The 23,931-nt window shown below is 44.9% G+C and overlaps 2 protein-coding genes and 1 long non-coding RNA gene across 6 annotated transcripts in view; 2 read left to right on the forward strand and 1 right to left on the reverse strand.

Moving 5' to 3' along the window:
* The first annotated feature begins 219 nt into the window (after positions 1 to 219).
* LOC116850024 (putative GTP-binding protein 6) lies at positions 220 to 2,938 on the forward strand. The gene is made up of 3 exons (XM_032827793.1): positions 220 to 2,035; positions 2,394 to 2,583; positions 2,696 to 2,938. Exons 1-3 carry the CDS (start codon positions 1,004 to 1,006, stop codon positions 2,920 to 2,922), a joined length of 1,449 nt encoding a protein of 482 aa, XP_032683684.1. The 5' UTR covers positions 220 to 1,003; the 3' UTR covers positions 2,923 to 2,938.
* A 459-nt stretch (positions 2,939 to 3,397) lies between these two features.
* LOC116850027 lies at positions 3,398 to 7,508 on the reverse strand. 2 transcript variants are annotated; one of them, XR_004379246.1, is made up of 4 exons: positions 7,389 to 7,508; positions 7,030 to 7,210; positions 6,697 to 6,919; positions 3,398 to 5,171 (listed from the first exon to the last, which is right to left on the reverse strand). It is a non-coding gene; the product is annotated as an uncharacterized LOC116850027 (long non-coding RNA). The 2 variants fall into 2 exon arrangements; XR_004379245.1 differs by having other exon boundaries at positions 3,398 to 6,919.
* A 496-nt stretch (positions 7,509 to 8,004) lies between these two features.
* Positions 8,005 to 23,931, forward strand: part of LOC116850048 (plexin-A4) — a 300,999-nt gene continuing 285,072 nt past the window's right edge. Inside the window, exons 1-2 of one of the 3 annotated variants that reach the window (XM_032827842.1) lie at positions 8,005 to 8,871; positions 10,551 to 11,322. The gene's annotated coding sequence lies outside the window, so the exon portion shown is untranslated. Of the gene's footprint in view, positions 11,323 to 23,931 lie in introns of all 3 variants that reach the window. The other 2 variants (XM_032827843.1, XM_032827844.1) reach the window with 2 other exon arrangements.

Genomic DNA, 23,931 nt, shown 5'->3' on the forward strand with positions numbered 1-23,931 from the left:
GTTGGATGTTTATCAGGATAAATACAGCTTAAATGACTCAACCATGTGAAGGCCTGTCCTTTGTAGCTGCACTACTGAACTAGTGCAATAAGTTAGAGTGAGAAAACGTATATTTGTTTCACTTCAATATATTGCACCAGTTCAGCAGTGCAACTACAAAGAACAGGCCTAATATTGCGTTAGAAAATTTCGATGTTTAAATAGAACGTGTGTTTGTGTCGTGATAATGTACCCGGATGCTTCTCCGGAGATATTTATGCATTTTTCACAAAATTCATTCATAAGCATATATATTTCACACAGTTAAGAATTTAACAATAATGTGTATTGATAACATGTGTGCTGTTGTAAAATTTAAAATAATCACGCAATTTTGTCAATTTTTCTGAAGCGTACATGGAGTTTGTGTATCTCTCCAAATAATACTTTTTATATGCGCTGGACGTTTATATGCATGCCGTCGCCACAGAATCAGCTGATCAACGAAATACATGCTGATCACTAAACATTTTACGTAATTCAGTGAAAAACATATTTAATATGTGCATATGTGTGTGTTAGCATTATACTGGTATGGTGATACAGAATATTGCATCATGCAAAAAAAAGAATAACGAGTAGCGCTAATTTACATATTTATCTTCGCTAAAGAGGCTAGAGAGCGACCAACATAACCTCGAACTTCATCCTATAGGATAACGCAATCATGAATGGCAGTGTATTTTAACATCGTTCGTAATTTATTCACACGCATCTATCATTAATTTATGTTATGTCAGATGTGATGTGTCGGGAATAATAGTGTCTAGTGATAAACATGCTCACCGAAGAAGTTAAGTTAGGTTAGGTTCTTTGTATACAAAAGATACAACTATATTAATAGCGAATATTTTGTATAACTTGCATAAATAATCACAATAAATTAAAGACAATGAACTTAATTCAATAATTGTTCAATAAATTCAACTCGAATTCCATTCAATAAGACTCTACCAAGTGCAAGATGCATTGTATACGTAAGATTCTAAGTATTACATACCAGAATTTACGGACGTGCAATGAAGTGAACAATGTAAATAGGACATATAAAAGAGCAAGAGTATTGCTACAAAATATTGCTTGTCGTTTTAATCACGATTCTGAGGGAGATGCAAGCACAGAGAGTGAGGAGGAGCGGAACCAGTACAGACAGCTCTCCAATCATTACCTAGGTACTGCAGCTGGGCACAGGCTCTTTGTTTTGCAACCTTATATAAAATGGGGCAGAAACAAGAAAAGAAACACTACACCAGAACTGCAAATGGCTGAAGCTGTGGCGCTTGTAAATACCTTACCGTATTGGTGCGTAGTTGGAACTAAGTATGCACCGTTGCTTAGTTTGCAGAGGAAAACTTTGATCGGTTCTGGTAGTATACAGAACATGAAGCAGGCAATATATAAGAGTGAGAACCCCACTGCAATATTCATCAGTACTAATCAGTTGAAATTTGTCCAGATGGTTCAATTAGAAAAGATCTTTGGCTTACCAGTGTACGATCGTTATTCTATAATTATCCACATATTTCGCGAGCATGCGAAGAGCCCAGAAGCGAAGCTGCAGGTAGCCCTAGCGGAAATACCGTACATCCGCAAGAAGATGCTGGAAACGTGTATTACTGCCAGCGGTGCGGCCTTTATAACAGAGAAAATGAAACTGCTGCTTGACGACAAGGAGAAGAAATTGAAGACCAATCTGAAAAAGTTGCAGCAGCATCGACAACTTATCAGGAGTCGTCGCAAGAATATCGGTATGCCCACAGTTGCTGTGATAGGTTACACGAATTCTGGCAAGACCACCTTGATAAAGGCGCTCACAAACGACACATCTCTGCAACCCGAGAACAAATTGTTTGCAACTCTCGATACGACTGCGCATCAAGGCATATTGCTCAACAGACTGAAAATACTCTACATGGATACCATTGGATTTATTCAGGACGTGCCCGAAACCCTGATTGAGCCGTTTGTCGTGACCCTACAGGATGCCATAATCGCTGTATGTAAAGTATTCCAAGTTAAAATTTTGATCCTACTTTCGACTTTGATATTACATTTAACTATTTGATACTCTATTTTGATACTATGGAGTCTATATCAATCTGTTTTGATTCTACCTAACTTACTGGCTTTGTCAAGAGATCTTCTTTAGAATCTACAAGTCGTGTTTTATGTATTTTCTATCATTTGGATGCACTGAGTAGAATTTCAGTAGAATATATTCAGATATTAGAAAGTTCAGGAGTCCAGAGTAGAGCTAAAATTTCAATTCGAGATTATCAACTTAACTTAATCTAATTTTTCTTGCTCCTTTTTTTACTTAGATGAAATATGATAATTTAAGAGTTCTGCTCTAGGACGTGATAGTTCACATATACGACGTCAGTCACCCTGATATGCAGGCGCAGTATGAACATGTTCAACAGACGATCAAGTCTATGATAGGCGAGGATCGTTCGGTAATCGACGTTGCCAATAAATGCGATCTAGTTGAAAACGATTGTATACCCGAGAACGTGATCGCCGTCTCCGCTACCAAGCTAACAGGTATGATTAAAATTTGTTATCAGCCAGAAGCACAAACGGCCGTAAGCAAGACTAACGGTATCAAGTTTGGACAGAACAGTTTTGATACTCCAGATTGTTTGAACATTTGCAGGAATCGATGTATTGCGTTTAGAGATAGAAAAGGTTCTGCTGGGCACCACCGGATTATTACGCAAACGTATAAGAGTGGAGTCTGGCAGTCCTGCTGCCAAATGGTTCTACAAATGGACAACGGTTGTGGACGCTGTACCAGATCCAAATAATGCTCAATATTTAATTCTGAACGTGCTCGTTACCTCACGCGATCTTGAAGAGTTTAAACAGTTTTTAAGACAATAAAATAATTTATACCAAAGTTTATGTGCAACGGTCTCTTATACTTATTTAGTCTCTGATGAAAAGTATCGAAGTTACATCTCGTATAGTTTGAAATAATGTTAAATGATTGCGTGAGATTTGATCTTTTCTTCTTTAATTAGTGTCATTTTTATTTTACGACAAAAATGACAAATTGCTCATGATTGTAAGTTAGAAAACAATTAGGTCCTATATTATCCTAATATCCTAATTAATGAAAAACACTTTGTAATATATAGATTAATTATTATAAATATTTTTTGCAGATTAAATCACAGAGATTGTACTAAAAGGTACTGAGCGTAATTAAGGCTCAGTGTGTTGTCAAGAAGTCGGTACTTTTTATGATTCAGCTTGTACACATGCTCAGCACGTGTTTTCGTACAGCTGGCGCTTTAAACTGGATGGTAGATGCACGGGACACGACTTGAGATTTCAACTGAGACACTCGTTACGGTTGTTAGCGAAATTAAAGATTTTATTACGCTACAAGGGTGATACTTGAAACAAAGCTTATCATTTATGCTTTGGATAATTCACATTCATGTGTGTGGAGTGATGTGGACATCGAGTAAAAAACGCGAAAAAAAGTCTGAGTTTCCGAAAACGCGCGGCCCAGAATGTAATGAACAATCAACTCGAACGACTTTGGATCGTCGCCCAACGAAAGGGAAGTGGTCGTCACGCTGCCGGGATGTTTAGCTATCACTATCGTTTTATTAAGAGTTCCGTTTGCTGGTCTTATCTCGCGCGCGTGTGACGGCGGCTATCCACCGCGAGGAACTTGGTAGCGAGGGTGCCGCTGTAGCGCGATGTATAATTCATTGAGCTCGATGATTCTCTCTCTCTCTCTCTCTCTTTATGTGTACAAAGACTGTCCCCCGGAAACTCTATATAATGACAGTAAAGCGAAATGCGCCCCAACGGTGTGTGTATATCTTCCAGAATTGCTCCTCTTTATTTAAGCATGGAATTTGAATTATCCACTGTAACTTCGTGTCCTCTCTAACCCTATTCTCTTTATCGTCGAAATCGAGATCATGTGTATTAACGCGCGTTATGAAGATCCTTTTTATTTGTACAATGGAGCGCATTACGCCGAATAGATGATGAACGGGTCGCAAGTCGAAATAATGAACAGAATAACGATAATCGATATCATTACTCAACGGTCTCCGCTAATGTCTGTATTTGCAAATTTTATCCTGCAAAGATCGTGGGCGGCACAATCGTCGCAAAATCTAATCCAACAAACATGAGGTGAACGCAGAGCGGGCGATTCTCGACCGATGAGTCTCGACAGCCACGCTCCGCGCGGCTCTTCTGACCATAAAACTGTACATTAACACAGGTGACGCGTCATTAATATCAGGCGATGGCGGGACATCCTCTGTGAAGCCTTATAGAGCACCCCGCAGAATTAATCGCGCTCGCGCATGGAGGAGTCCTGGACGACGGGCCGTCCTTTGGTCGGGGAATTAATGAAGGATTGATATCGCGATTATGTTGTAGCAATAGAGAGAAGAGAAGAGACGAGGGTCCGGCGCAGCCGTGGACCGATCGGCAGCAGCCACGGGCCGCTTCCGGGCGATAATTAATTGCAGGCGTGACGGCGCTTTAACGTCGTTAATTTTCATTATCTCGATCGGAATCCGCTTGTAGCCGAGCGCGCCGTTTTGCAGCTCGCTAATTTCGCACGCGTTCGCTCGCTCGCTCGTTCGCCTCGTAACCACTTTCGGGAAACGCATTAATAATTCCCCGATACCGAGAGAGGGCGGAGAGGGTGGACCGAAGGGCGCTTTGCAAAATTTGTCACCCGCCCGCGACGGTGACGCTAATGTCGCGCGCGGCTCCTGCGGGCGGGATCGCGGCGCGCAAGGACGCGCGATGTGCACTTTGCGCGCCGTTTGGATTATTCAAGCGAGCCTGAAGTAAAACCCAATTATCGCGGCGTCGCGGCTGACGCACCAACGGCAAATTTGCGCCGCTCGTCCCTCGTCCTCCTCGTGTAATGATGCAGCGTCCGAAGCGCCGCGTCCAGCGAGTTTCGTTTGAGCCGCAGCGAGCTCGTCCACGACTAACTTTTCCGTTTCGCCGAAACGCCGCGCGGAGTTACTTGCACGGTTTATTTATCCCAGGTATAAATGCAAAAGGTGAGCCGGCTGGATGGTCCTCACGAGTTGCTCAGTGAAGCGCATATCGTGCGTAGCCCGGGGCTTTAATATCTTAACCTGGCGAGAACAAATAGTAAATTAATCACTCGAAACACAGAGACACGATCTCGAATTGTCCGAATGGTAAAATAATATCGCGGTAAACGTTCGACTGTGTGAAGGGCGCGTGTTTCGCGAATACAATGATACATTACTTGTACGTTTTGTTATTATATTAAACACCAAGTTTTCGCGATAATTCGACGAGAGGTACTCGCCAGCATTTGTACATTCCTCACATGCGCTCTCCGCGCACGTACACGCAAGCTCGTTGCGAATGTAAGAAGCAGACAATTCGCGTACTGGGTGCGATGTTCGTGGAATTCGCGCAGGAACTGCCAGTCGTTCGATCTCCCACAACGCGTCCCCGCGCGTTTGTGAGCTCATCGACGAGCTGATTCGACTAACGAGCCGTATGGTAAAACGTTGTTTCGTCCCGTGGCCATCTGGGCGAATTCGCCGGAAAAATGATAGTAATAACAGAGATTTGGCACAATAGTCCATTAGATCGACCACCTGGCCGAGCCGGCGTTTATTTAACGCTTTAAACACAAAGCTGCGGCTCAAACGGTTCTATTGTGTGGCCTCCGGGCAATTAAGCGAACGATTGACTAACGAACGTCGATCGACGTCGTGCGACTCGTGTAACGTAATGATCGCGCCGGCCGCGCGCTGATTTGCTCGCCGTTACAGATTCAATTACGGGCGCGCCGCGCTCTGATATTTCGCGCGGCACGGCCGAACGAACATTCCGAGATCAACGACGCAAATTAAATTAAACCTAACGCCGCCGTATGCCCGAGCATAAATAACGAAAGTGACGCCGGCAACGAGTATAATCCGATACTCGCGTTGTTTTACGCGTTGTCGTTCGACGAGTCGCGTTGCCGGTCCGCTAAATGAAATTTGAGTACGAAATTTTAGCGATTCGCACAGGACCGATTGATTTTGAAAAACTATTTCTTGGATCGGCTGATGAATCCAATCATCGTCGCCGAATAGCGTAGTGCATATCGAGAAATCGCGGCTTCCGACTGCTTCTCTGCGCGACAAGTGTTCTCATTGCAGTCGCGTCATCGCGTCTAGAAAGTATGTATCCAAGAGGAATACGAATTGCGAGCTTAAGCAATCGTGCGTTTTCTCACGTCTAATTGTCGCGATGTTTGCGGTAGTACCGAGGGGACACGAGCTATATTTTTACGCGGGCGAGTTCCCTCACGTCTGATCGCTGAGGAAGTGACGCGGAGTGTCAAAGACGCGAAATCAGTGGACCGAGTTTTGTGGGGCCTGTTTTGCGGGTCGAATATTCGCGACTCGGTTAGTAACTCGAGTTTGAGCGGCTCGACTTCAAAGGGATGCAGAAAAATTCGTACGGCCGACCCCGCGTAGGAGAATACCGGCGTATGCCTTCGCGAAGCGATCGGCGCGATTCCCTCCCGTTCTCGCGAATTATCCCCTTCTCTCTTTGTTTCTCGTCGCCCGCCCACTCTCCTTTTCCTTCTCCCCCTTCTCTCGTCCTTCTCTCGCTCCTTTACATACTCACGTTCACGAGAGGTCGAACGGAGCAATGTGCATTTGCCTACGCGCCCGTTTTCCCCGCCGTTCCGTTTCGCTCTCGTCATTGCGCTTTATAACGCGTGTCGTCTAGGGCGTGCAGTCATTTATCGCCGGGGCTTTGTAAGATGTCCCGCCGTCTCGACAGATCGGCGCTCAGCGTGATTGATTCGGAACGTTTCGGCGTCGATACTTGTTGAGCACCCGTTGACCTGAAACAACTCTCGTGAACATCTCGAGCGCGCGAACAGATAAGAAAATCGCGTTCCTCAATTAATTTCGTGCAAACTCGATTTTAACAGAACTATAATTTGATGCTCACGATATACTTGTAACTTTTTTTTTCTGACGGTTCAGCGACTCTGCCGCAGTGTCTGCAGCCTTTCCTGCGGGATATAGCCACTCTATGACACATCGTTTCTACTTTTCCAAACGTGTTAATCCTCTTTAACTATTCTCTCTTTCCTGTACTTTCTTTCTTTTCCGATTTCACACAGATGATACTATCCGCACATGAAAAATTTATAGGTTAAAATTCAACTGCTCATCGCGACAGTTTCCAACAGACTCTAGTGGTGTAGTTACAAAGAAGGTTAGGGTCCGAAATTGGTCCAAATTCGAAATATCAGATCGTAGCTATCGCTAGTTGCAATAATAGAAATAACAAGTATATGTACATACAAGTGTAAGTATCTATCTTCTCGTCGGTCCAATTCGTGAAACCGTGTTCCGAGAAAAATGTACGTGTTTGCTGATTACGCGTGCACATTTTCAAGTGACCATATATACTGAATGTTGCAGCGAAACCGCGATACGAGTAGCAGTATCGATTATCGAGAGAGATCGATCATGAGAAACGAATATACGCGATTCTCTGGGGAAATCATTGGGCAACAAGGACATTGGTCCATCAATAGGTAGTCTCATCTTGACGAGGCCACTTGGGCGCTAAAAGGGTCGCTGGAATTTCGCAGGGGGCGATTTGCCGTCCGCGAGTATTTCGAGATACGTTCCTGTCGGCGACGATCGCGCTATTGGCCGTCCCGCGGGCGTGGGAGCTCTGCGGGGGTCGTGACGTTGCACGGTTAGTACAATCGTGCTGGGGGTGAACTGAAGTGCGCGAAACGGCTAGTATATGGCGACAGGGCGAGAAGGGGGTAGGAGCATGATAGCCGGTCGGCGCAAGTGCGATTCTGCGGCGGGGCAGCGGGGGTGTACGAGGGGGAAACATTGGAGGTTATCATAGGGGGGAGAGGGGCGTATCGCGGCCTGGCGGAGCCCAGTCGAGTCCCGTGAGTCCGGGCAAGCACTGCTCGAGTAGGTGGCATCGTGGTGGTGGTGGTGGTGGTGGTGTTAGGCGTCGTCCGGGACCGAGGAGAGAATCCTCCAAGAACCGCCATCGAGTACCGCCGCCGCCGCCGTTATCGTTGTCGTCGTCGTGGTCTTCGTGTTTGATCGTCAACGTCGTGCCGCCGTCGTCGAGGCGTTGCATCGTTGCGCGCTCGGTAAAAGCCTAGTCCCGAGGAAAGGAGTAAACAGCCTCCCTCGTCTCTCTCGCGCTGCATGTCGAGAGAGTAAAACGGTGGGTGGGAGAGAGAAAGAGAGAAAGAGAAGGAGCGAGTGGATATAGAAGGAATTAGTGTGAGAAAGAGGGAGAATATGAGAGAGAGTGTGAGATAGAAAGAGAGAGTGAGAGAGACAGGACGTGTGAATGGGAAAGATAGAGAGCGAGAGAAAGACGGAAAGTACAGAGGGTGAGCAAAAGATAACGCTATCGCGAGTCGCGAGAAAGGGAGGATAAAGGTAGTGCAACGTTTCCAGAAGCGAGACAAAGTATCATCCCGACTGCTGTTATCAGTTGCCGGTTGTTATCGAAGCGAAAAGGGAGAGGACGCGCCTACCGTCGTGCGGCGCGCGAAGTACGCGTCAAGCTGAACCTCACCGAGTCGAGCCTCGTCGACAAGGTAGAGGAGGAGGAGGAGGAGGAGGAGAAGAAGGTGGAGGAGGAGATGGAGGTATAGTAGAAGAGGGAAGAGGCGGCGGCGGCGAGAGCTTGTCACTTCGATCGCCATTTTAGCGCCGAGGAACGGTCGCGCGTCGTGCAGGATATACATCGAGCTGATGCGTGCGTGTCGGCGACGCGACGCGATAAACGTCGTCGCCGGTAAGTCTCATAGCTCGTGCCGTTCTTCTCATCGCTGAGCACTCGTGAGTGCATTCGCGGTTCTCCCTCTTTCATTAGCAGTAGCAGAGAGAGAGAGAGAATGTATGTATGTATGTATGTGAGATAGATAGAAAGAAAGAAAGACAGTGTGTGTGTGTGAAACTAAAAAAAGCATAGGTAATGTGCTTCTTATGAGATGCCCATTGTGACAATATTTCCTTTCTTGAATGTCGTTAGCGCATTTTTACTAAAAGAAGTTAAGTCTTAAATCGACGATACATCCGTCTATTCGACGGATAAATACATTTCTCCTGGGATGCAGTTAACTTGGCGCTTTAAAGTATCCTAGTAACATGCGCGACATCTCGTTAATACGAGCGTCATTAGCGTCATTACAACCGAACTGCGCTTTAAGCATTTCGGAGCACTTGTAGCGTCAAGCGAGCTGCACCGTGAATATGGGATGGGCGATTTTTCTTCTCAGATACAACCGGAAAGCGTAACTTACTAATTCTCAATTTTATCGAAGTCGTTTTTTGTGAGAGCAACGTCGCGTGCTTCGGCACGTAAGCTTTCTAGGTCGTTGCGTGTTGCACGTCGCGATAGCGAACATACCTCGAAGTGCAGTTGTAAATCCGAGTAATCGCGGATCATTAGTGGCGCCGCGACTTACGTAGTCTCCCACCGGCAGCGCAGCGTAGCGTCGCGTCGCGTCACGTACGTGAATCTGCGTGTTCGAATTCGAATTCGTGCATCTCGCGACGGTGATTGCGCGTTCTCGGAGCGTCCGGTGATCGTACGTTCGGCTAATCGCGGATCGGCCGTGTTATTAGGTGTCGTGTTACATATCTCGTCGCGTCATTACGCGTATTATAACGTCAGGGGACGATTTCGTTTGTATGGTGCTCGTAACGACCTTACAAGATGGTGTCGATAATCTATTGTAAATGGCGGTACGATTTTCGTAGTCTCGTCGGGCGCATTAAAACACAGACGTGCTTCTCGTTCTCGCGCGGGAGTGAACGAACGGGCGACATTCGCGGTGTCAAACGGGCGCGCGTAGGTGACACGAAGTCGCGCGATGGAGGAGTGTTGAGTGAAGGAGAAGAACGGAAGGAGCGGGTACGTGGAAAAAACGTCGTCCGGACAAGCGCGTGAGACGAAGCTGATATGTGAAAAAGAAGGTAGGCAAGACAAAGAGAGTAAACGATCGAACGACAAAGAACGATAGAGCACGACACTGTGTGTGCGTATGTGTATGTATGTATGTATGTGTGGTGTGGGAGAAAGGAAAGAAAGCGAACGAATGGGCTAGAGAAAAGAAACAAAACGAATAAACGAACGAGAAAGAGAGAAGTGAATGAACTAGCGCGAAAACGAGAGAGAAAGCGACCGAGCGAGTGAGTCAGAGTGTAGGAAAGAAGGGGAGAAAGGCAGAGAGAAAGAGAGAGAGAGGGAGGGAGGGAGGCAAGCAGGCGAGAGTGAGTAAGAAAGAAACTCGGCGCCATACTGGCTCCCCGCGGTTCCGCGACACGCACGCCGGCCGGCCGGCTAGCGACGCAGTTCGCAATTCCGCGAGTCCGGACGTTCGCCAATCGAGCGTTTCTATCGAAAAAAGCAGCGGAAAAAAGTACATAAAACGCGCTCTGATCGATCGCACTCGTACGCTCTTCTTTTAGATGCCGAAGCGGCGACACCTGCTCTTGCGCCGCATCGCCTCTACCACGCAGCCGATCGCGGTTTATCCTCAGAACAGAGACGGTCGTTCTCCCGCCGGAGAAATCCCCGCGATCTGCCCCCTGCGGCGCGCGTAAAGGGCGAGCGGAACAGACGACGAACGTGTGTATACGCAGCCGAGCCGAATCGGAATTAATCGAAGGGACACGCGCGCGCGAGATGATTCCGCGCGGCTGAAGGTCAGTGAGAGTGCGAACAAGGCGGGCAAACACAACGAACTGGTAAACAGAGTGAGACGGACACGCACGAGCGTATAAGCACGTACCAAGACGTAAAGAACGCGGCTCATCATTGAAGAGCAACGCCGGCGATAACAACGCACTGCAAGATTCTCTTTCGCGCAGCAGAACAGGACCGTGGTCGACTCGTGATGTCGGAGGTATCGCCGGCCTCGTGGTGATCAAGTGCTTCGCCGCAGAGTGCGTCTAATACGAGGTCGAGTACGCGCCGCGGGATCGGGGAGTACGATCACGAGTGCGCGGCGATCGGGGAGTCACGAGGCGACCCGGTATATAACGATATAATAGCAAGCCCTGTGGCGGCTGTGTGAGTGTGTGTACTCGCGTCGGAGCACGAGGAACGTCGTCGAGAACGTCGGGGGGTCCCGAGTGACGTCGGGGGGGCGCGTGCAGAACTGACTTTGCCCCCCCACCCCATCCCTGTACTCCAGCATCTCGAAGGATCGCTCATCGGTTTTGCAACGTTGCGGTTTAGGTGAGTCTTGAAAAGGTCTTTTTTGGATTTTTTGCATTTTTTATACAGCGTCAGAACAAGTATTTGTACGTTCTATCTTTTTTTGGGAGGGATCATTTTGCGCGGAGGAAAAAAATGTTGAACTACGGTGTGTTCTTATTCAAGATATATTTTGAAATGTACAAATGAAAAGATAATATACATTTCGATAGAAACTTCGCAGCGCGACAGATCTGGCTCAAAAAAGATGTGAGTTGTGCAAATATCTTTTCTATTCGCTGTAGGTCTTCGCAATATAAAAATCTGACATTCAAGTTAATAGTCATGACATGATTTATGTGATCCATAAAGTATCATATGAATAGGCACGTCTGCATTTCCAGACTTTGTCGTCGAGCATTTCGCCCTCGCGGTAAATGCGAATTTATCATTGTAATATATGCAAACTGTGTCGGATTCCTCTTCCTGTCTTCACGCGAACAAAGTGTTTTGCAGTCTTTGGGGTTAACTCTACCGTGCTCATAGAGTGATATAGTCTTCCTGCTTACCTTGTCGTGCACTTCGTTTAGCGTGTATTATCTATCACATTTATGTATATGTAAATTCCGCGAGTTTGCTTCAGCTCTTGCTTCTTGAAAAATTACAACGCAATTATTTACGATATTTTATCGAAGCGTATTCTGAAAATAATTGTGCGTATAAATTATACATTCACGTATACGTACGAATGTGATGTTAATTTTCATTAGTAATACATCTGCTGTCGAGTTATTAGCAATGCCATCGAAGTAATTTTAAATGATTGTTAACAATGATACATTCACGATCAAATCTGGAAAAAGAAAGACATTCTAAAGATTTAACATAAATCCCGGAATAGAAGATGTTTTGACTTATATAAATAGAAATTAACCTTATTTGAGATTGATACATTATTCAAACTAATATCCGTTGATGTTTTACCGATATCTTCATCTTGTACATTGAAATTCCTACTTAGCACTTCATCCCTCAGTTATCCAGTTATCCGTAAACGATATTTGCCTCGATTGCTCCCCTCAAAATAAATGTTCGCGAATAAGCACATTTTACAAAGAAGTCGATACGCGGATTCTCTCTGGCGCTTCTCGCTTCGGAATTATCAAGAGCTACTTCGCCATAACAAATGACACTGCACGCTGCTATGAAAAAGCTGGCTGCGCGTTATCCCGCGTATAACGTCGCGTTATCGCGACTTTATCGGAACTTAGGTGCGCGTCGCCTCGAATGGTCGGACACGTAATCCGCCGCGAGTGCACGTGCGACTTAACGTCACCGTGCGTTTCGCGCCGCGCGAGCGAACGGTGACGTCGGCGCTTGTAGTGAAGCGCGCAAGTGTGTGATTTACGAAAAGCGTAATATTACGCGGCGTACACGATGTTACTTTACTCTAGCGCGATATTATTCAGCGCCTCGATGATAATATTACGCTTAACGAAATGCCGCGTTAAGCAGTTTAGCGTAATTCAGTATCATATTCAAGTTCGCGATACGTCGCGCAGGCATTCGCGGATTTATATTGTGTAATCACGTGAACAGAGAATTGTTCGCTTCTAAAGCAACACGACGCGCATTTTATTTATTTAAAATATACGACTTTATATTTTACGGATACATTGAAGATCGACGATTTCAAGCATTTTAATACGATATTAATAACGATGAAAAACAGTGTTCAATAAAAGATTGAAAATATTTGTAAAAATTACAGCTATTAAATGAAATTGGCTGAATAAATTGCAGGAATTATGACCTATACAGCATAGATTGCACAAAAGGATTTCCTGAAATTTCCTGAAGGATTTCCTCTATTTTTTATTTTATCTTTGTTCCACATATCAAACATTCATGGAGGGGGAGGAATTTTATAGTAAAAATTATTATTGAATGAAATTATTATTTTTATACCGAGGAATAGATCGATACTCTCTCTGTAGTAATTTATTTTTAATTCTTCATTTATTCTTCACTTTATGTGTGTTATTTATATTTTAGGAACTGAAATGTGCTATTAAAAGATTTACTGTATTTCTAATTTCGGAATTTACTATGTTCCTTAGCAAGATAGATCTCACTAACGATCTATTTCTACACTACTAGAAACATATTAGAAATGAAAAGAATTTATATGAAAAAAAATCATAATATTCGTGTACAATAATTTTTAGGAATTTATACATTGAGAGAAAAAATTAAAAAAAATAAGAAATATTTATTCGATGGATACTAATTACACATACACATATTTACTTAAATCTAGGTTCTTTTATTTAAATAGAATAAACAACTGCTTTTATGAAAAGCTGAAAATGCATAATTTTCTTATTTGGAAAAAATATCTTACACAAGTAAATGTTATTAATACCTACCAAATAAATCTCTTATTTCGATATTTTTTCTTTCAATGCAATAAGATATTGGGTTTTTGCACAAGTGTCTCACGCGCGATAAGTAGGTATTGTTTTTCTAAATAAAATTCGAGCGAGAGACGAGTAACCAACAACACCTTTTAATAGTCGCTGTTTAGCACAGTGCGCGATGCTATGGTGAAAATAACTATTGGTGAAAATAACTATTGGTGCTAAACGGTACTTGACAATAATTAGTCGATTCTTTTTTGAAACTAGAGCATGCCTTTCTCTGAACCTCGACGGCGTCGCGACGGCAAACTCGACTGACTTCGGAACGTGTGCTTGGACTTTGAGGAGCGCGCGCGCGTTCTAATGAACTTCATCTAGATAGCTTGCTCGCGCTCGATTCTTTTTCGCCTCGTCACGCGATCGATCGATTGATCGATCGATCGGCCGGCTTCCTCGCTCGTTCGACATTCGATAATCTAACCTAACCGGCAGCAGCACACATTGCTCACCGAATCGTTCGGCCAAAGCACTGGGTGGTCCTCGATTATTCAACCACTCGACTATTCCGCGATAATGAAATATCGCGTTATCGACACATTTTCTTCGCCGCGCGATTTTCAATAAGCTTCCATCCGCTTCCTGGCGTGATACCCGCGTTTTGATTCCGTGAAACGCGTGCGAGAGAGTTCAAAGAGAGTGAACTCTCTTGAGAAACCGGTCAAATATCAACCGTCTTTTCGAGTGTCAAAATCTACATGCGGGATATATTCTCGGAGCAGACGAATCCTCCATGGTGTAGCGATATTTTTGCTTCGAGTTTTGATAGTATTTCCTCTTATTAAAATTGTGGCTGTGATTCTGATGAATTGAGTTTGGAACGTGAAAGATGAAAATTAATTTCAAATTATTCCAAGAATTATATATAGAAAGATAAAAGGATTAGCTCTCGGTATAGATTTCTTGAATAGAATTTTGTGCATAGGTATTTACCCTGGTAAAGATTTACGTACTAATCCATGTTTTCTTTTTAATTTTTATTGACGAATCTCTTTATGTTCTCGAGTCAAATTATCTGACAACGCGATATCGACATAAACTACCGTTTGCAATTTTTTACATAGATATTTACCCTGGTAAAGGTTGAGATGTTTCTTGTACAAATCCACAGTGTTCTCGCAACTTTAATTTACGAATCTTCACGTTCTCGAGACAAAGGTGACAACGCGATAAATCGGCGTGAACTTGGAAATTCCGGTATTATCCGGCTTTCCACTCTTCTCTTGGGAAATGTGTAAAAACGGCATTGCCTCCTCCTTTTTTGCTCCCGTGTCTTCGTTCGTTTCGGCGCTCCGGCTGAAGTTAATCGACGCTGCAAAAGAGTTCACCCAACCGGCGACTTTAAAATACGGCCGGCTTTCGTGGCTCTGACCATTAGCAGGCGGCGCGGTTAACCTCAAAAAGTCTACGAGGTCGGCCTTCCGTCGGCCTTCCGCGGGCAATTTTACTCCGGTGTATGAGGAAGGGTGGCCGAGGAAGGAGGTCGACCGTTCGTTCTTTTTTCACGTACCCTTTCCGGTCCCTTGGCCGAAAAGGAGCGATCTCGCGCGTCGTTATCAGAAGCGCGGGTAACGACCGCCTTACGATAGTTTTCCCTGTCTCAACACGAAAGCTGCAGTAGAATGACAATGCGATTCTCAAGCGAGACCTCTTGTCAATATCGGAAAATATGCTGTTTTATAGAAACCGTATTGCGAAGATTTTCGCGCCTACTCAAGTTGAAAGTTTTAATTCTGCGTTATATATTTTGTCCTGAAGTCAGTTCCTGGTTGCTTCCTCGTCAGACGCTCAGTGGTCACACATGAAAAATACAAATCATATAATACATATGTTGTATCTCAAATATTAATTCGTATATATACTATAATGAAATTATTCAAATAACCAAGAAAATATTCTTTGTAATGTGTGAAAATAACTTAAGAGAAGAAAAGTAAGCTGAATAATCGCCTTTCTTAGCAGTAGAATATTTTTTCGTATGTGCGCGTGACACATTTCGATCTTACTGCCCGTGCAACATGATAATTTAATAATATAATTATCATATAACTGCCACGAGAATATAAAATATTTTGAGAGTATTGATTGTCGTGATCTTCCGACGCACCGAGTAGAGTACGTCATTGTTTAGCGGACGACTGGCAAAAGATGACTTTGTCAGTCGCCGATTGTTTTGGTAGCTCGCGCGCTGCGAGCACTTGTCCGTGATCATTACGTCTCGAACCGACGCGCGCGCGCACACACACACACACACACACACACACACACACACACACACACACACACACACACACACACACACACACACACACACACGTTGCGACGCGAAGTACACGTATCGGTGCGTTGTTTACGTTTCACGTTGCATGGTTAGAATATTTCGTCGGCTATTGAAATATTTAATCGGCATCGCGTTAATTAACATACGTTTCATCCATCGAATCGTATTCACGCGAGTATCCTGTGAATGGCTGGAAGCAGCTAGGGATAAGATACTGGATCGGACGGATCCTGACTGAAGTCAGGACGGAGGACCAAGACGCGAGCAAAAATATATCTAATATATGTGATTCCAAGTGTGTGAAATGATTTATTGCACAGAATATTTTTAATTTTAGCGAACACGTTTTTAACGAATTCACCGAGAATAAGGAGATATTCCGAGTTGAAATTTAGAATCTATTTTGTAACCAGTATTAAAAAAAAAATGATTTCGTCTTCATGAACCTCTGATTACTCGTTAACTTGTATATTTTATATTTAATTATAGTTTAATTTTGTTATATTTTCTTTATATTTGCTACATTTTGTTTTTGTTACATTTTCTCGGTGACGACAAATCTAGCAAATCTGCTTGCCTCGGCCAAACGGCCGAATGAATCCCTTTTGAAATACGATCCGCTATAATCCGATAGCATGAGAAAAAAATGTGGGCAAGATTATTCGAATTTGGGGAGAAGGGTGTAACCTGAAATAACAGGCGAAGGGGTCGCCGGATTACGTCGTGTATTTATTCAGAGGGGTGATACGGAGATTGTTTCTCGAACACGTCGGGTTTGTTTAATCTCTTCACTGATAAAACGCGTATACGCTTAACTAGGATCGAGGACTAGGTTCGCAACAATGGGGCGAAGAAAATTAATATCTTAACACTGAGAGACACAGAAATTCTGATAAAAAAACACTTCCATTGATCGCTTGTCAATCAAATGAAATAACAAATAAACAAACAAAAGGCGTATAAAATAATTCTCGGGATCGGATTTTATGTATTGAGAATAACAAAAGAATTTTCCTGCCAGAGACTATATAGTAAAATCTAATAAAACGATGCAGAAGGATGGTTGTTGCCGGAAATTTTTCGCGACATTCTTCAGCAGAATTCACACCTTGACAGAAAAGCGGAAAGCCAGAAGCCAATTAGAACTCGCGTTGGTGGTCAGTTGGTAGTCGACAATTTCTGTTTTTCTACTAGTGCAAATTCTGATTGACTTCTACCTTTCTGTTTTTTGCTTACCAAAATGTGAATTCTTCCTTATGCCACGACGTTTGTGTTTGCAACGTGATTTGCCACTGCCGGGTTTCCAGCGTTTCACCGTGTTAACACCATGCTTATTAATCGACGCGGCGCCGTTGTAAATCATCTGCAAACGTAAATCAAAGAAAGAGGGGTGGGGGCGGAGGGAGGGCAACGAGGAAATCACCGAAGAAGTCGCGAGATCGGAGTCGAGGGTTCGCTCGCGAACTCTCCTCTCATTATCAGCGAGACGCGGATACATATTTTACGAAAGTCCAGAGGTGAGCTCTCGCGGTCGTGACGAAGAGGCCGAGATCACCAGACGAAGCGAAATTAAATGTAAGAAACGACTAGAGAGAAAGAGAGAAAGAGAGAGAAAAGGAGAGAAAGAGAACGATCTCGGGCGGCGTTGGCGTTCCGTGGAAAAGGACGGAGATGAGGCGAACAAGCGGATGGATTCGAAAGGACTGGCCGCGAGAGAGAAAGGGGACCGAGAAGAGGATCGCGGAGGTAAGGCCCGCGTCCTCCCCTCCCGTCCCCTCCTCCCATCACGCCGCCCGGCCGAGATAACTGAGGACACCGAGGCCCCGTGGGACTGGCGAGCCACGGGTTTGTTCCTTCTCTCCTCTCTCACGGATACGAAAGCAAGAATCTAGGACTCGACGTGTATACACGTCTACACGTGCATATAGGGTGTCCCGGGTTCGCCACCTTTCCTCCAGAACGTCGGAGCAACCTCTCTTGAGCGAGCAAGGACCGGTTTTTTCAATCTTTCTTCTCTCTTTCTCTGTCTTTCTTTTATGAGCTTAGGAAATATAAACGCGTGGAAATAATGAGAGCGAGATGTTATCTCGTGTTCTAAGCAGCTCAAAGTAATCATGCGCCCGATATCGACTATCGCGTTTCATGACAGCGAAGCATATATCGATTACGTCGTGGTAAAAAAAAAAAAAATATTATTTCCGAGTGAAACGAATGCATGATAAATCGAATGCTAGAAATTTACATATTGATTTCGTGATTTAATGAATTGATTATCGAGATACTCTGTCCGCGAAACTTGACGGAATCAGAACAGTGCCTTTTAAATACCGTCATCTCGAACAATCGACGTCAAATATTCTCTCTATTTCAGGGCAACTATCTCATTTTCCCCGTCTGATCCGAAAGACTCGGAATAACGTGTTTGTGAATTAAAATATTTCCTTCGAAATATTTAATGATCACAGTTGTGAGAGTCGCGACGGGGGCAGTGGAGAGCAAAATCTTGGCGCAAAAGAAATGAGGAACCACGAGCAGAAGTGTCAAACTACCGGGACACCCTGTATACACGTGGACTGTACTCGAGGAGGCGCGTCGTGCACGAGGTATGCTTCGCTCGTTCCTCCTCGTGTACCACGTTTGCCATAAGGGCGCCGTGCCCGGTTGCATCATTACGGCGCGCGCTCGTCATACAGTTCGTTTCATCCGCGAGCAGCGGAAAGATGCATTTGGATTACGCGTACGGGAACTCTCGGGTTAGAACGTCTCTCTCCTTAATTTAACTGAGTCGCCTATTTCAAGAAGGGCTTCGTTCCGGGAAAATGTCGAAAATGGGTTCCCACCGTGTTCCTTTATAGGGATACACACTTGCGCGGAGAACAGACGCTATTCCGGTCATTCTATTTTTTTTCTGTCTCACCTGAGACGCTAATGAATGCTAATTGATGGTTTTATACGGCTGTATTGATGCTACCGTTCCTTTCCTGAAAAGTAACATCCTTCCTGAAATAGCTAGTACCGTTATATTATTATCGAATTTTTCCTCGAGATATATCGTAGTAACGTATAAACTGACAAACGTTTCAAGTATTGCCTATTACAGTTCGATATATAGCCGAACTTTATTTTGGATACACGAAGCAATATTAAAGAATCTTCTCGCTAGCTGAATAGCAAAAAAGATTATTTTTCGACAAGAGTATTGCCAGTTTCACGTCTGATTATCAATAATCGATGCGCAGTATAAACGGAGAAACCAGGCTGAAGGCTAAAACGCGTTTTTAATATGTCGCCCGTTGTCGGATTCCAATGATACGACTTATCATAATATGCGCCGCATAGCCGCCGGATTCCAATAAAAATTGTCGAAAGGATTCAAATATCTCGCAGCCTCATCCTGTTTTCGCTTGTCTCTCTTCTCTACCTCTTTTCTCTCAACTCCTCGATGCCCGGTCAGACCTTCGTATCATCCTCATTCCATCTTTCATTGCTCGTCTTTCTCTTTCATTCGCCAGTCATCGTTCTCCAAGTGCACACATTCTGTCGTCATATCCTCTTTAGAGATTATACTTCCCTTAAGATCCGCGGAATTTTACGCAAACGCAAATAGGTGAAAAGTGAACAAGGAGATAAGAATATACACACAAATTTCCATAAAAATCCCATAAATTAAAAAAAAGCACGTTACGAATGTAAAATGTTCGCGTACCTTTGAAGGAGAAACGTGACATTCGATATTTCCGAGATATATACGGTGGAGTTGCAGTTTGTGTGCGCGATGGATACATGCCAGGGAAATTATACGATAAATATATCGAGTTTAGTACAATGAGCGCGCAGTCATTGGCCGGTATCGCGTAATAACATTAACTGTATTTAAACGGATATTTATTTTTTCGTCTTTTTCGCGCAGACGAGATTCGCTCTGAGCATGAATTCTCGATTTGCTCCCTAGTAGATAGAAAAATCGCCGGTCCGGCGGTACTTCACTCGACCTCGCAACCGTTTCGAATCGTTCTCCGATATATGACTCGTGCGTGTTCGGAATAAATCCCGATCCGAGGGATGCACGAGGATTCGGGAGTTTTCTTAGGTCGGTCTCCGCTCGCGGCGCGTAATGATCAAACGATGTGTGCCGTCTTAATCGCACATTGCGTTCACGTAGCCGTTTCTACGCGGCTGGATCGGCTCGCTTGATGCACACGCGTTATCATCAGTCGTAAGAGTTATCTCGTGTCAGGCGAAAAGGTCACGTAGGTCCGATAACACCGCGATACTTAGTAGCTTTTTCGAGAGACCGTCGTCGCGATTTGTCGTTCACCGGCCGGATTTCAGAGGGATCGCTGGCAATCGAGACTGTCGGTGTGCTTTCTGCAAGTAAACACTTATATTGACGCAATTGTCGCGGCTGGCGGGGATGGGGGAGGGATCTCTTAACGTGCAGCATGATATATCAGACGTTGCTAACGCACGTTGCATTCGCGACGAATAAATTTGATTCATCGCGCATACACAGGACACGTGAAACTCAATGAGACCGAATTCTTGGCGCTTGTGCCGTCGGAAAATACGCCTTCGCATTCGAATTCCAATTACCCCCGTCGTAATACAGCGGAAGTCAATATTGGCGTGTTCCGGCGGAGTTGCCGCGGCGAAGTTTAAAAGACGTCGTCGCTCGCTCTCTCGAAGAGACCGCCGGCCGACGACGACGACGACGACGACGACGACGACGACGACGACGACGACGACCGACAACGACAACGTCGACGACGGACTTCTCGCAGGGAGTACAGCAGGACGAGAGAGGCTTTCATTGTGATTTCGCGAGCGAATTCGTCGAATATCTCGGAGTTCGGCCCCGAGCGTGTCCTTATATCCTCTCTCGGATGGCCGTCGGTATTCGGTATACGAACGCCCACTATACCTCCGCTCCACGTCCTCCTTTCCCGTCTTTCCCTTTCATCCTCTCGTTCTCTTTCACCTCCTCTCCTCCTCTTCCTCCCGAACCTGCCTGCTGCCTCCTTTTTCGCCGTGCTCGTTTTCTCATTGTCAGTGTCCGTCTCTTTGTCTCTTATCTCTCTCCCGTACCTTCTCCCATCCGCCGTCCGTAGCTCTCTCGTGGAACTTCTCTCGTTGCCTTCTCCCCCTTCTCACTTCCCTCCGTTCCCTCCCCCGCCCGCTCCGCTACCACTCCTCTCCTCCGTAGGAATTCTCTTCTTCTCCTGTCTTCCAGGTCGCCTCGGGCTTTCCAAACTTTACCATCTTCTCGTGCCTGCGAGACGAGAGAAGAAGAGACTACCTTCCTTATACTCTTCTCTACTTCACCTTTCTCCCCCACCCTTGCTATCTTTCTTCGTCTAACTAGACCCTTTAGTGTTTTGCCGCTATTCATTTCTTATATTGCGCGCGACGTGTGCACTCGTGCTCCTTCGATATTCGTTTCTGGCCTACCTCGCCTCCTCCGGTCTCCGGTATTTTGTGTTGTTTCTCATTGCGCCTCCGTAAACTTTCGAATTGATACTTTGAACTGTACTTTTTGTGACTCGATGCTCGTTCTGCGAAGTATCTTGGAAGTATTCCCGTCGCAAGGTGCATAATGTAGACCCTATCTTTCCCTTCTCACACCGCGTCTTACACATTTTCCGTGCCTTCACGAGAGCCGTGCCTCATACTTATTCTAACGTTATGCACAATTCTGATCCACAGTTCCGAACTGTTCTTCGATAATGCACCGCGTTATTCGTTGCAGTTGTAAGACGCGCCGTATTATTCGCCGTGTTTGTTTACTCGCCTGTTTATATTCCACATTTGTTTACTGCGCCGTAAACTGCGTCTTAGTCTTCAGGGAAATTCTGCCAAAGCGTTACATATTTCTCTCCCTGTTCTCCCTTTTTTCTTGCTCGACTTTTCCATTTTAAACATCGTGCAGTTTGTATCATGCTACTAACGTAGTCCTCTCTAGCAGGATTAAGAAAAAAATTACTACAGTAGATTTTGAAAAAGTACTAACAATTGCGCTCTCTCCCTGTCTACCTGCTCCATCATCTCTTCTCTCTTTGCCTGCTCTCGCCACCTTTCCTCTTACCCTTCCCCCTTTCTTCGCTTTCTACCTTCTCGACTTCTTAACTCTTCTCCTTAGGCTGCCTCATCCCTCTGTGTGTACGGTACCGCGAGATTCTTGCCTCTTTACTCTCCATGCCTTCTCGCTTTATCCATTATCCTCGGGGTCATGGAGTCTCTTCGTCTCCTCCTCCTCTTCTCCTTGGCTCATGTGCTTTCTCTGCTTCTCATCCGCCGTCGGCATCGTCGTCTTCGTCGCCGTCGTTTTCGTCTTCGTTGTCGTCGTCGTCGTCGTCGTTGTCATCGTTGGCGTCGCGACGAACTCCTCTCCTTAATTTTCTACGAGGAACGCGCCGCGATTAAGACAAAGTACAACGGACCCATCGAGCCGTGTGAGCCGCGCGCCGACTTCTTTGCCGTATCCGCCGCGGAGAAGTGTCTTTGAGGTCCTTAACGACGAAACTTGGGATAATTGGATGTAATGCTTACTTTTTACGAGGTACTCTCTACACTGAAATTTCTACGCCGCTAATATAGCTCGCTTCGTAGAGCCCGCGTCGAATCCCTCTCGAATTAATATTGCAGGGAAAAGCGACTCGTGCCTACCCGCGTCTACTGCGCCTAATTGCGAAAAGATGAACGAATAAACAATCTCATCCAGTCGGCCACGTGTAACACGCTAATAAATATTAAGGCGAGGGTTCAACATTCTATCTGATAAAGTTGTACCAACGACAACGTCCAAGGAGTAAACTACTGAGGAATTGTGGTGTGTATACATGTACGAGGTGGTATTAGTCGGGGAATTAGAAGGTATTAGCTGAAGGGAGCATTGCTTAATTAGTGTGCAGGTGGCTGTTTAAATGTACTTGATGGTCGGTAGTCTACGTGCTAAGTTACTGTCACGCTTCTTGAATTGAAAAAGGTACACAAATTTGATACGACCAAAACATTTAATATTAAAAATTACAATTACGAGAAATAACCGTTGAACTCCTCGAAGAATTCCTCGTAGATAATACATTGCGACATTTGGGAGAATTTACACCTTCTCAGTAACGCTATATTGTGCAGTATTTTACGTTACGCGACATTGTGTACATATGCGAAAGCGAGCAGACATGTAAACCGACACAACTATTGCGCGACATGAAATGCAAATTTGCACGGCCCGCTCACGGTGATCGTGTGCTGGATCAATTATCCAAAGTGAAAAAGGGAAAGGAGAAAATCGATTACACGGGATATCCATAAAACGATTATCGCTGGTCGAAGGAAGTTATCCTATGTACTTCCATTCACTTGGAAAGATCATCCGGTATGAATCATTCGTTGTGAAAACACGTAAACAGAGTTTCGATACGAGTGATTCGTGAAAGTATATTGGAAGGCTCCGTTTCGCGTGTGTGGGGCGGTAGACGTTAGATTTATACAGATGATGCCGAGAGTGAATTATGACTCGATTATTGTATAAACGGACATTGTAGTTGCATTCGCATTCAAATGGGAGGAGTTCCATCTCTCGTTTTCGACGTTTCAATCCTTTCACTAGCAGCGTGAGAAGAACGCTACCTTAAATGCCACCGGACGCTATAACTCCCGCTATTGTTCTCGATATTCGTAAATCATACAAATAAGATTGCATAACGCTATTAAAATTACATCACGGAAAACAATCACTTGGATTGAGGTACGTACTCGCGTACGTGAGATCGTGAGATTTGCAGCTTCTCTCGTGACGAACAGAAAGAAGAAGAAGAAGAACAGATAGAGAAGTCCGTTTTTTCGACGATACATGAAACGAGGGAGACTCACCTCATTTGCCGCGATTCGCCC

This window comes from Odontomachus brunneus, unplaced genomic scaffold (genome assembly GCF_010583005.1).
Source record: "Odontomachus brunneus isolate Ranch 3 - 2012 unplaced genomic scaffold, Obru_v1 Obru_scaffold_132, whole genome shotgun sequence".
Classification (NCBI taxonomy): domain Eukaryota; kingdom Metazoa; phylum Arthropoda; class Insecta; order Hymenoptera; family Formicidae; genus Odontomachus; species Odontomachus brunneus.

What these genes read in the sequence shown, in the direction of transcription:
- LOC116850024 (XM_032827793.1), top strand. Translation starts at nt 1,004, where the DNA reads ATGCATTGTATACGTAAGATTCTAAGTATTACATACCAGAATTTACGG. An exon ending in TACAGGATGCCATAATCGCT is followed by an intron (nt 2,036 to 2,393) that starts GTATGTAAAGTA and finishes GTTCTGCTCTAG; the next exon opens with GACGTGATAGTTCACATATA. An exon ending in CTCCGCTACCAAGCTAACAG is followed by an intron (nt 2,584 to 2,695) that starts GTATGATTAAAA and finishes GAACATTTGCAG; the next exon opens with GAATCGATGTATTGCGTTTA.